At 48.1% G+C, this 12,261-nt stretch overlaps 1 protein-coding gene across 1 annotated transcript in view; it reads right to left on the reverse strand.

Annotated features, from left to right (window-relative positions):
- Positions 1-12,261, reverse strand: part of LOC111160496 (disrupted in schizophrenia 1) — a 294,921-nt gene that overhangs the window by 224,119 nt on the left and 58,541 nt on the right. The window contains exons 5-6 of the mRNA XM_022523643.1: positions 5,140-5,269; positions 1,079-1,314 (exon numbers count right to left, since the gene is read on the reverse strand). Of these exons, the coding sequence (XP_022379351.1) occupies positions 1,079-1,314; positions 5,140-5,269 (366 nt within the window). The remainder of the gene's footprint in view (positions 1-1,078; positions 1,315-5,139; positions 5,270-12,261) is intronic.

The following is a 12,261-nucleotide window of genomic DNA, read 5'->3' on the forward strand; positions in this document are numbered from 1 at the left end:
CACACACACACACACACACACACACACACACACACACACATTAACCACTGGTCCACGAAACAGCCCTATTAGCATCATTCCCTCCCCCACATAATAAGTGGTTCCCAGCTGTTCTGTGGTGGAGTGAGGACTCGCCCCTGAGCAAATCAGGCAGCAGAGCCCACGTCTGCAACCACTGCAGGTGGGAAGTGTTGTGAAGTATTGTCTTTGGCACATAATGAGCAGAACATGAATCCCTCCCGCAGTCCCTACGACCTGTCTGCGTGTTCATTCTGTCACTCCACAGCTTTTTAGCTGACGTGCACACACGTGTTCTGTCTTTCACCAAAACAGGACCATGATCTCCCGGAGAGCAAGACACAGAAGTGTATCCTGTGGCTAGTCCACAACACAGAGCATCGGGAAGCTTCTCGCTCCACAGTAAGTAGGTAAGAAACTAGGCTGAGAAGTAACGAATGGGCATTTAAGTATCAATTTTGCCTCTTATTAAGACGGTGGGCAAATTACGAACCTTCTTGAACTTTCTTTTCCTCATCTATAAAATAAATATAAGAGAAGCAACTCATAAGGCTTAGCGCAGTGCCTGGCAAAGAGTAAGCACTCAAAACATGCTTGCTATTCTTCTTAATTGTTCATTCTTCCTGAGGGACACACGGTGAGTGACTGAGTACCCCCTCGATGGCTCAGCCCCTCCATCAGTAAGGGGTGGTTCCCCTGTCCCCAGATGGTGGTCCTCAGCAAGGCTGGTGTCAGAAACTCTAGCCAATGGAGCTGCAACAGATCTCGAAGGGAGAGAAGGTGCCCCTGGGGGGGAACTGGAAATGGGGGGGGGTGCATAGTAGAATGGAGAGGCGTACTGGCACTGGGTAGGCTGGGTGGCCAGGATATAATATATCTCCCAACACTCAGGACTGCCCACCCAAGGACGAACTTTCCGGCTCAAAATAACGATGGCACTTCCATTGAGACACCAGAGCCCTGCTGGGAAAATATTTGTGGCCGAGGGACAGCCAATAACATCAGTCCCGTGAACTGGTCAAAGAGGTGAGCGATCCCAATTCAGTTAGGAAATCAATACCTCGTGAGAGTTTCAGGCGGTTCTGCACGGAGGGGAATCTGGCTGGCTAAGGCCAGCGTGTCCCGCAAGGCCTCGCTGACTTCCCGCAGCTCACCCGGGGACAGCCCGCACACCAGGGCGGGCAGGTCGCAGTCCTCCCATCGGAGAAGGAGCTCCTGCTCTTCTATGTCCCTTCTCAGCTGCTGGTCTTTTGCTTCCAGCATGGACATTCGTGCTTGGAGAGCTTCGATCTCTTTCTGCAGAGAACGGAGAAACCAGGTTACATAAAGGAACCCTCCTCGTAGCAGACCACTCTGCCGGTAACGAGCCCTTTCAGTGAGAGCCAGCCACGTGCACGAGCGCCATGAAGTTCCCTTCGGAGGCAGCAGATTTTTGGAGGTTTGCTGGAGTGGAAAAACCACGCCAGCTTTGTATTTCTGATGAGCTGGCATAAGGAAAAACGTTCCCTCCCAAGTACTAAATAATAACTACGGGGGGTGAGCCAGGGATCTGACTTGGAAGAACTAAGCAAATACGTAAATGACTTACTTCGTTTGCAGGCAGAAGACCTGGAACATAGGGAGAAAACACCCCATGCTTGGGGTATAAGCCAAGCAGGGAACGCAGGTCATGAGCCGACAAAGAAAAGCAAACAATCCTCGGTTGGTCTGTCCCCAAACGTGAAAATGCAGTGTGTAGAGAAAGACGAACATCACAGTTTCCTAAGTCTACAGATGGAAAGAGCAATGGGATGCAGTAGACAGTGTCGTGCCGTCTACAGCTCATAAAAAAATATTAAATAAATTCCATTTCCACTAATCCAGCAAACCAAAATCTAAAGAATCTATAGAGTATCATCCAGTCTTGAGGCCAGAGAATAAAACAAGCAGCAGGTTAGTGAATACCCGTTGTGTGCGCGGTGTTGGAGCAGATGATCATCTCACTGCCCGTAGCATTCCGAATTTAAAATGAGACTCTCAATCCCCACACTCCCGAGTCCCGTGCATTGGTTTCTGGCTGACAAGAGCAGAGCTCAATCCCGGGTGTCTCCCCATCTCTTATCTATGGGCTCTCAAACCCAAGGTACAGATCACCTCCAACTTCTACCTCCTGACCCTGCTTCCATAGGGGGTGGGGGATAGAGACTGAGGAGAGGGTGAAGATCCAGCCCTGAGACACTCCGAGAAGAAAACAATAGGTCTCCCATCTGTCCAACATTACAATATCATTGACACTATTTCCCCACCTCCACCTCTGCCCACACCCCATTCTCTCCTTTCTTTCTTTATAACTGTGGTAAATACGCATACCACAAAATTCACCATCTTAACCATTCGTAAGGCCGGTTCCATGGCATTAAGCACACCCACCCTGCCACACAACCACCACCACCACCAACCGTCCAAGACCTCTCCGTCTTATAAACCAAACCTCTGTCCCCCTGAAACTCCAGCTCCTCGTGGCCCCTCCTTCCGCCAAGCCCTGGCAACTGCCATTCCACTTTCTCTCTCTAGGAGTCTCTAGGAACCTCATGTCAACGGAATCATAGTATTTGCCCTTCTGTGACTGGCTTATTTCACTCATCATGGCATCCTCAAGGTTCATCCACGTTGCACCATGTGTCACAACTGCCTTCCTTCTCAAGTCGGTATAATACACCATTGTGTGAATGGACCACATTTGGTTCATCCATTCATCTACAGATGGGCACATGGGTTGCTTCCATCTTTTGGCTTTTGTGAATAATGCTGTTTGGGACACCTCTCTCTGAGGGCTTGATCTCAGTTCCTGTAGGCGTATACCCAGAAGTGGAATTGCTTGATGGCATGGTCATTCTATTTTTAATGTTGTGAAGACCCACCGTGCTTTTCTCTTCCACAGGGGCCCTATATCCTATTCTTAACACAGAAGTCAAAGTGAGTCTTTAATATGTGGTCAGATCATGCTACTTCACTGCTTAACATGGCTCCACAGCCCAGTCACAGAGAAGCCCGAGTGCTTACTAACGTGTGCAAGGCCCTCCAAGACCCCTCTTCTCCCTGACCTTCTCCTCTACTATTCTCCCCCACCCTGGCCTGCTGGATGCCCTCCAAATGCGTGAGGCACATCCCCACTGTAGGCCTTCACGTGGCTCTTCCCTCAGCTTCCATCTCGCTGCACAAGGAGTTGATCCAAGCCTATGCCTTATGGCTCCTACCACCCTACAACATAGGAAGGCGATAATTTAGGTATTAATTATGTTTGTCATTTCTCATCTAGCTCCCCATGCCCACCCCTACTAGAACATCAACTTCACAGAAATCTTCAGCCTTTTAAACAGTATCTGGCACAGGAGAGGCATTCAAACACCTGCTGAATAATGAAGAGCCACCTTCCCCCGGAGTTCTGCCAAGAACATCCCCCTCAAACACGAAAGATCCCAGGCTGCACTTACTTTCTGTCCACTCTGACATCATCAGGAATGATGCAGACCTTTAACTGGCAAATATCGTTCAAAACTAAAACCAGACTTCCCATTTTCAGCGACCCAAACTGATGTGGAGAACAAAAGCAAAAGAAATGTAAAAAAAATAATCCAATTTCCTTTGCAGCCCACTGACAAGTACTTGAGACAGGCAGGGTGACCTTCCCCCAGGAACTCAACTTCGTCAGTGTGAATACTTTGCTGGAGGCAAAAAGGCAACCTTAGCTTGACATTAGCCCAACTTCCAGGATCCTGCAAGTCTTTAACCGAGAAAAATCCCTGTGGAAACTTTCTTGATCTCTCTACCTACACCGCCCCCCAAGATGTATGTTAACAATCATCTTTGAAACATATGGTCCGCTGATACACCTCTGAAGGGTCTCCTGACTAAGAGTTTAGTAGATAGTAGTAAATGACCTCTCAAGGTCCTGGAAACCTTGCTTCCCAGTTCCTTAGAGACTTACACTATCCCTAACCCCTCCAACTTGAAAGTACATAATCAGTCCCTCTTCAAACCCAGTGCACCTCCTTCTGCCCACAGATCCTGTCCCTGTGCTTAAATAAAACCATCTTTTTGTATTGCAAACACCTCAAGAATTCTTTCTTAACCATTCACCCCCAAAAGCCATATATCACATCACAAACTTTTATGATGATACTCACTGAATATATAAAAGTTCGGTTTACTGGAGAATAGTTTCCAATTGTGATGACTTTTGCCTCCCTTTGCCACCTTGCTATTGTGGGGACTTGGGTGGGCAAACTCAGATAATAAAATATTCTGCACAAGGAAGTAAGGATGGGAGGGCAGCCTAGCAATTCGTCCAAGCCCCACAAACCAGTCTAAATGCATTCCATTGTTTAGAATCTAAACCAAGATTTTCACTTGGGTGTTAAAGACCTATTATCTTTCCGGAAATCACGATGCCTTCAACCGATGCTCCCTTGTTGTTCCCCATTCCTGCTCCCAAGCCTCCAGGCTCCAGCTGGTGTGGACCCAGCTTCAAGGATCCCTGCCTCTGGGGGAGGGGCCCCCCTCAACTTCCAGAGCACCCGATGGCCTCCTGCCTTTAACTCGGTGCTGCACCTGGACTTCTAGCCCCTGACCGGTTCCCACCAACTTTCACCCGCTGCTCTGGGCCAACCTGGAGCCCTCGGGAGATGCCTACCAGTTTTTCCCAGACCCGCGAGCCTTGCCCAGTCCACACTTACAACTCTGCCCCTAACAACTGCTCCTTACGCTTCAAGTCGATGCAATCTTCCATTAAGGTTTTTCACAGCACAGATTTCTTCCTGCCTTTCCAAAGAACCTCGTAAAAGGTCAAAATGATAAGAGGTGACAAATTGGCCTGGCAGACAAGGAAAGCATATTCGAAAGGTAATGAGGAATATCGAAAACAGGCACAAACAGCAACAAGCTTTCAACCCCTGTGTGTAATGAGATTCCTACAAGCCCTCCGGCCACCTCCACCCAGCTCCCCTTTTGTACTTCACGGGTGGACGGCCAAAGCTCTAATTGCTACACTCGAGCCGAGCAAAGACCCCTCCCCTGCTGCATCTGGCTTCCATGGGTAAGAAAAACGCTGGCCTAGTTCCTGAAGGTTCTTCACCCGCTTACCTGCAACTGCTGCTTCTCCTGAAGAAGCCAGTCTCGTCTGGTGATGGACACACGCAGGCTGTCCTGAGCGCTGGGTTCCAACAGCTTCGGCTCCCCCCTGGGTGGGGCGTGGGGGTCCTCACCGCAGGCCCTTAAAGTAAAACGTGCATATGGGTATAGATGTGGAGAAACTGAAATCCTCAGAGCTACGAAAATGTTAAGAGAAGGGTGCCTGGGTGGACTGCGGAGTCCCGGGCTCGAGCCCCAGGTCGAGCTCCCTGCTCAGCAGGGACTCTGCTTCTCCCTCTGCCTCTCCCCCTCCCCACCCCACTCCTGCTTGGCTCTCTCTCTCTCTCTCTCTCCTAAATAAAGAAATAAAATCTTTTTTAAAAATGTTAAGAGAAAGAAATTTCACAAAGTGGCCACCAGGCTGTTCTCATCCTCAGGCGGGCCGCACAGATGAGGTCTCTAACTCACGTTTCTGTTTTAATTAAGATCTGTTGGGGCTTTTGCCTTTCCGCAGAGCCAGACTGCTGTTTTTAGGCCTGCGCTGTCCAGCCCCGTGGCCCGTAGCCACATGTGCTCTAGATGTGCTGAAAGTGCAAGATACACACCAGATTTTAAAGACTTCGTATGAAAACAAAGAGCATAAAATATCTCAGTATTTTTTATGTCCGTTACATGTTGAAATGACAATATTTTCGATGTATTGGGTTGCATTAAGCAGACTCGTAAAATTAATTTCACCTGTTTTTTCTTCCTTCTATTTAGTGCGGCTACTGGATAATTTGAAATCACGTCTGTGGTTTGCACTGTATTTTACTGGACAGCGCTGCCTTGATCATCCAGACACAACCAAATGCCAGAGGCTGATCTTGGCTGTGGAGATTAAAAAGAGGTCATGACTGATTCACAAATGCTTGGGTCACACCTTCTCAGAAAGCGTTTGCTAAAAGACTGTCAAAACCCACTGAAGATCTGTCTGTGGCTTATTCTTGCAGGAGTCGGCACGTTTGGCCAAAGCAATACTGGGGAAATGCAGCCCAGGCTCGAGGCTTTGCAGGGGTCTTGTAGACATTTACCCTTAAAGGATGGCAAATTTGTCCTTAAAGATGGGCACAGAGGTTAGCTACAAAAATACCACAGGTTTTTTTAGTAGCCCCAAACTGAAAACACACAATCGTGGTCCCAAATGAGGACCAGAGCTGTAAACCATGGCACAGCCACACAGAGGAAGGCTATGCAGCCACTAAAATCAGGTCACCAAAGATGTAGCCACTGATCTCTATTGTTATTCTCCATTGCTAAGTAATCTCTATTGCTATTTTTTCAACCAGCTATGACAATAATAGGTATACTCTGAAACAACTATTGTTAAAAAAAATGTGTATAAAAAATTTCGATGGATCAAAATGTTACCAGCTCTTCCCTCTGGGTGGTAGAATTACTCCTTTCGGTGAATCTCTGATTTTCTAAGTCTTCTTAGTGAACATATATTATTTCTAATGTTATAATGGAAATGCTTTCTGCCACCTACACTAGGTAGCTATACTATTCACTTAAATAATTTCACATAGCCGAACTACTGTAGCCCTTGGATAAAACAGGCATGTCTGCGTTTGAAACAAATCACGTATCATATGTTACTGATCCACGGCACAGCAGATGTCTGTAGCTTCTGGCCTGTCCCCTCCCCCGCCACCGGGATCTCCTCGCAGACAGCTGGAACTGGGCTGCCGCGTGCACGGACGTCGGGGCTCATCAGACCGGAGAGTGAAGCTGCATGTCCTTATTTGTACATTCACACAGGGTCTCACTCCCTCCACGTTTCTCAGAAAAGAAAATGGGCAACTCATTTTTTTAATTTCCATTTATGAGTGGAATTGTACAGTATTTGTCTTTCTCAGTCTATTTCATTTAGCATAATACCCTCCATGTCCATCTACCGTCCCAAATGGCACAATGTCATTCTTTTTTACGGCTGCCTAATGTGTGTGTGTGTGTGTGTTACAGGCTCCCCTGTGTGTGTGTGTGTGTTGCGTGCGTGTGTGTGTGTGTGTGTGTGCGCGCGCTCATGCGTACCACATTTTCTTATCCATTTGTCTATTTATGGACACTTAGGTTGCTTGGCTATTGTAAATAATGCCACAATAAACACGGGGGTACATATATCTTTCCGAGTTAGTATTCTCGTTTTCTCTGGGTAAACACCCAGTGAATGAATAAACCAAAAGCAGCATAGGACTTAAAAATACAAAGAATGAACTGATGATTTCCAGAGGGGAGGGGTGGGGTGTTGGGCAAAATGGACAAAGGAGAGAAGGAGGAACAGGCCCCCGGTTATGGAATAAGTAAGTCACAGAATTAAAAAACGCAGCATAAAGAACTCGGTCGAGGATATCGTACCAGCCACCTGACAGGACAGACGGGAACTACACTGCAGTGAACACAGCCTAACGTACAAACTTGTCAAATCTCGGAGTTGTACACCTGAAAGTAACAGAACGTTGTGTGTCTATATTCAGGATTCTGGAAGAAGGAAGGAAGGAAGGGAGGGAGGAAGGAAGGGAGGAGATGAGTAACTGATCTTAACATGTGTTTGTGCTCTGTTTATCTCCTTTCACTTGTATCCCATTTCACTGATTCATTTAGAAAAAGAAAACACTATTACGCCCACCTACGATGCGCCGTCGATGGTGCCCACTGCTAGGGACCCAGCAGTAAACAAGGCTCGGTTCCTGTGCAGAGCAGGGTGGAGCCAAATACACCACAAGGAAAATACAAGGCAAAGGACAAACGCTCAACCCGAGGCCCAAAGCAATTACCAGAGTCCCAAGGTGGGAGTGAGTCTCCCACTTCCTAAATCTTAACGTGGCATTTACAACCGAGCGAGCCAACCAAGCACGGCAGGGAAGCGGCCCTACTAGTTTTAGAAACAACGGTAGCAACTATGTCCCCTCAGCTCTTCTTAGCTGGAAAGCAGCCCCTTCAGAAAAGGGAGGCTCGCTTGTGTTCCTGGGCCTGACACAGATTCGGATTCTCTGAATAATCTCAAAAACCACTTACTTATTGTAACAGACCATGCAATTTAGACATTTATTCTAAGACCTGTGACTCTCTGATTCGTGTGCGTAACGGCAAATCCCAGTAGGAGTTGTAATAAAAATGCTTAAACTGATGATAATAAACTAGGATGAATGGAGAAGTTTCTGTGCACCAGACGCGCTTCTCATGGCAGACCTAAGAGGCCCATATTATTATGACAGTTTTGTCACTGAGGAAGCAGTGGCCGGGAGATTCAGGGACTTGCTCTCGGTCACCCAGAGAACCAGCAGCACAGCTGAGACATCAGAGATGTGTCCCGCTGATCCTCCCTTCCCCGCCCTTTCCTGGACACCCTACGCCATTTGGGCTCTCAGCAAGATTATAAACTTCTGTTTCCTCCTGGCTTCTAGTTCCGTGCCTCCCATAGCCACGGATTAAAGCCCCTTGCTCCCTATGGAGCACAGCCATCAGGGAATGACAGGGAGGGGTCAGCGCGGGGAGGGAGGTGACCGTGGTTTGGGCCCCAGCCCTGCCTTTCTCTAGCTACGTGTCCTTGGACTTAATAATGCTCTCTGAACTTACCTTCCTCGTTTTTAAAATGAGGAAGGATGCTGATGCCTTTCCGGTGTGGCTGATGGGGGTGGGGGGTCATTACCAGTTTATTTGACAAATGAGCACGGCGCACCTACTGTGTGGCCCCCCACCCAGTATGAGGGACCATCTGACCTCCAGGGGCTCGCTGTTTGTCACCCCTCGTGTGTCCAAGTTTGCATCAGGAACGTGAGCTCTGTGTGCATGTCCAGTAGACACGACATCCTACCCAGGGTAATGATGACTAAAGAGGAAATGTCTCTGGGGATGTTCACACGTATCAGAAGAGGAAGCGTCTGGAACAAAACTAGCATCAGCTATGGCCGTCGGTCGGAAGGGAATGTCCTTCCCCCTCTGGGCTCCAGAGCCTCGGCCTGTCACACAGACACTCTCTCCAGACTGAGAGCCTTGGGAAGGGAGAGACTGAACTCCGCACTGAGTAGGGGCTTAGCCCATATTTGTTGAATGATTAAATGAGTCCGTGGCCTAGAAAATCCGGAAGTCGTTTAAATTCAGCTTTCTGTTGCATTGGATCATTTCTTTACACTAATTTATTTCCCCATTTGCTTTGCTTATGCAAATATTAAGAGTTTCCTGAATTTCCTAAATAGACACCATCTGGGTCGGGTTGGGAGTCATTGAAGGAAATCAACATAGAATTGGAAATTAGCTACAGAGGAGCTACAGGTGGGGAACTGGGAATTCTCCATATTATTGTTAATCACATTCATTACTTAATCCATAAGAAAAGCCCTAGTGATTAACCAAAACTCTTCTCTCCGTCTCGTCTCGTACACTGTGACTCGGGGTGTAGAAAGCCATCCACAGATGGCTGAGTGGTGGCCCCAGGACACACCGCGGCTGAGTAATGACGCAGGGGACAGGTTTCTGTCGCTCAGTCCTCTGAGTCATGCTCCCTCTTCCTTCTGCCATGCTGTTTGCTGTTCCCTTTATATTTAATAATTCTCGGTGTGTAATCCCTAATGTCAGTACAAATTAGCATTGCTGCTATAAACTAATCAGTATGTAAAATGAGCAAATCCCTCAGGGGCCAGAATTAAAAACATGAGGGTTGGAATGTTAGAACAGCCCTGGGTGCCCATGGGGACTTGCAACCTCGAACACACTGCCCTCCGCCTCCCGGTCTCATGCAGGACCCCGTCAGGGGCTGCACAGTACTGGAAATACCCTGGCCTTTCTATTTTTGTCTTTTCCCCCAACCACAGAAAGAGGGAAGAATCTGTAAAATGGGATCCTATAGCACTGAAAGCAGCAAGAACACTCCTCATCCCAAGGACCCCACACACCATGGGACTTTTGTGAGAAGGCAGTTTAGTACTACTGGGAAAAGAAGGAAACGCCCTCTGGGCATCGACGTTTCCAGAGCCAAGTGGTTAATGAGTGTGTGCCTGAGACGAACCCACAGGGCCGCCTCCTCCCTAGCAACACCCGGGTCCCCAGGGCCCTCCAGCGCCCTCCTCCTGCTCTGAGAGGGGTCTGCAGAAGCACGTGGAGTAAGAACACGACAGGGCCGAGGAGATGCCAGACAGTGCCCCCTCTTCGGGAAGGTGGTGAGAAAGAAGTGGTTTGGGCCCAGCACAGAATCGCTGAAGTGTGGCTTAAGTCTAGAAATAGCTCCCTCATCCAACAAAGTGTCATACGTGATCAAGGCCACCATGGTAGGACAAGTACTGTAAAAATGCTGGGCATAACGCAGATGACTTCACAGTTCTGCCTTTGTGCCTGTCTGGGATGTGGGTCAGAAGAGTAAGGGGCCTGGAGGGGAGGTCAAGTTCCCTAGGAAACAAAGCAGGATTGTTTTATAGTCTTAAGCCACTCAGAGAAATGACTGCCCCACAAGAAGGGCACGTGAATATTTCCTTGGGTTTTAATGTCAGTTATAAACATTTATATTTCTATATACATGAACACGTATACATTTACTTGGGTCGGTTTTATATATATATATATAATGTCGGTTATAAGCAGTGATGCCTGGCACAACCAGCTTCAAGACAGACTTCAGTGAAATTTGAGCCAAGAGGATGGCATGGGGGACCTTTCTGTGGAAGAGGTCACTCACAGTCCACTAACTCTAGAACAACCTCTAAGGAGCCCTCTATGGCCCACCCCACCAGCTTTTCTCTTCTGTTCCCATCTTGAGGTGAGCACAAGGGGTCAGCTGTGGGTCTCCTGGGAGGGCGGCACATGCCATCCTACTAACACCTGGCTCCTGACCTTGAGCCTGGATTCAGATTCAGAAACATGCCCTGCTGTGCTTCGGTGACAACGACCATCGTTACAGCCTACCACGACGTAGGCACCTCGAGTTCTACCTCCGGTTAAAATGGGTTAAACGGTCACTTTCTCGTCTTATGCAGTGTCTCTCCATGCCAGGCGGTGAACGTAGAGCTGGCTGTCTCTGAATTCCATGGTGGGAGGGTCCCGACATGACAACTAAACGACAATAAAGAATCACGGGGTTCAAAGGGAACAGAGGAAGAGCTGGCCGGAGGAAAAATGACTCAGTCCAGAAGCATCACTGACTGCTCCCACCTGAAAGGAAGTAAGTGAGCAGGAAATATTTGGACAGGCAAGCCGCAGCTCTGCCTTGATAAGCCCCATGGAAAACGATTGTCTATCTCTGTTTTTAAACATTGTTGTATTTTGTCTACTTGTGTTTTATCATTGGGCAAAAGTCTTTGATAAAGGACATTTTGCGCACACACACCCCTCCGCCCCACATACACACATTTTAAGGTGTAAGTATGACCAATTTTAAGGTGCATATTGGTGAAAGTCCAATGGGAAAATACATAGGATCGGGGCGCCTGGATGGCTCAGTGGGTTAAGCTGCTGCCTTCGTTCGGCTCAGATCATGATCTCAGGGTCCTGGGATTGAGTCCCGCATCAGGCTCTCTGCTCAGCGGGGAGCCTGCCTCCCCCCTCTCTCTCTGCCTGCTGCTCTACCTACTTGTGATCTCCCTCTCTGTCAAATAAATAAATAAAATCTTAAAAAAAAAAAAAGAAAAGAAAATACATAGGATATATAGTCAGAGAAACGCAAGCTATTAATGAGAAAATGATCAGTCGTCTGTGTGGTAGTCAGCCAAACCTCTCTCTTAGGAGAAAGACAAAAATAACCCTTTTATTTTAATACAAAGTCTGAGAAAAGGATCTGAGTTTGGGCCGTTTTCTGGAGAAGTGACCCAAAAACTACGAGTATGGGAGTGAGAAGCAGGAAAGGTCAATAAAGGGCACATTATTGCCCCACAGGGGCAACTGGGGCTTAAGCCTTCCAGGAACCATCTGGAAAAAAACAGGTGGAACGTACCTCAGAACTGCCCCCTAGAGGCTGGGTAGGCTGGCACATTCATCCTCCAACTCCCACCCCAGGGCTTGACCGTGGCCTTCAGGGCCATTACCCACTTCTGGTTCTCGCAAGCTTCGGAGAAAGCCCCGTGGTACATACACCTGTTGGGTGCCTGAGGTGGACAGCAATGTCCA

The sequence above is a fragment of the Enhydra lutris genome, unplaced genomic scaffold (genome assembly GCF_002288905.1).
Source record: "Enhydra lutris kenyoni isolate GAN:26980312 unplaced genomic scaffold, ASM228890v2 scaffoldscaffold76, whole genome shotgun sequence".
NCBI lineage: Eukaryota > Metazoa > Chordata > Mammalia > Carnivora > Mustelidae > Enhydra > Enhydra lutris.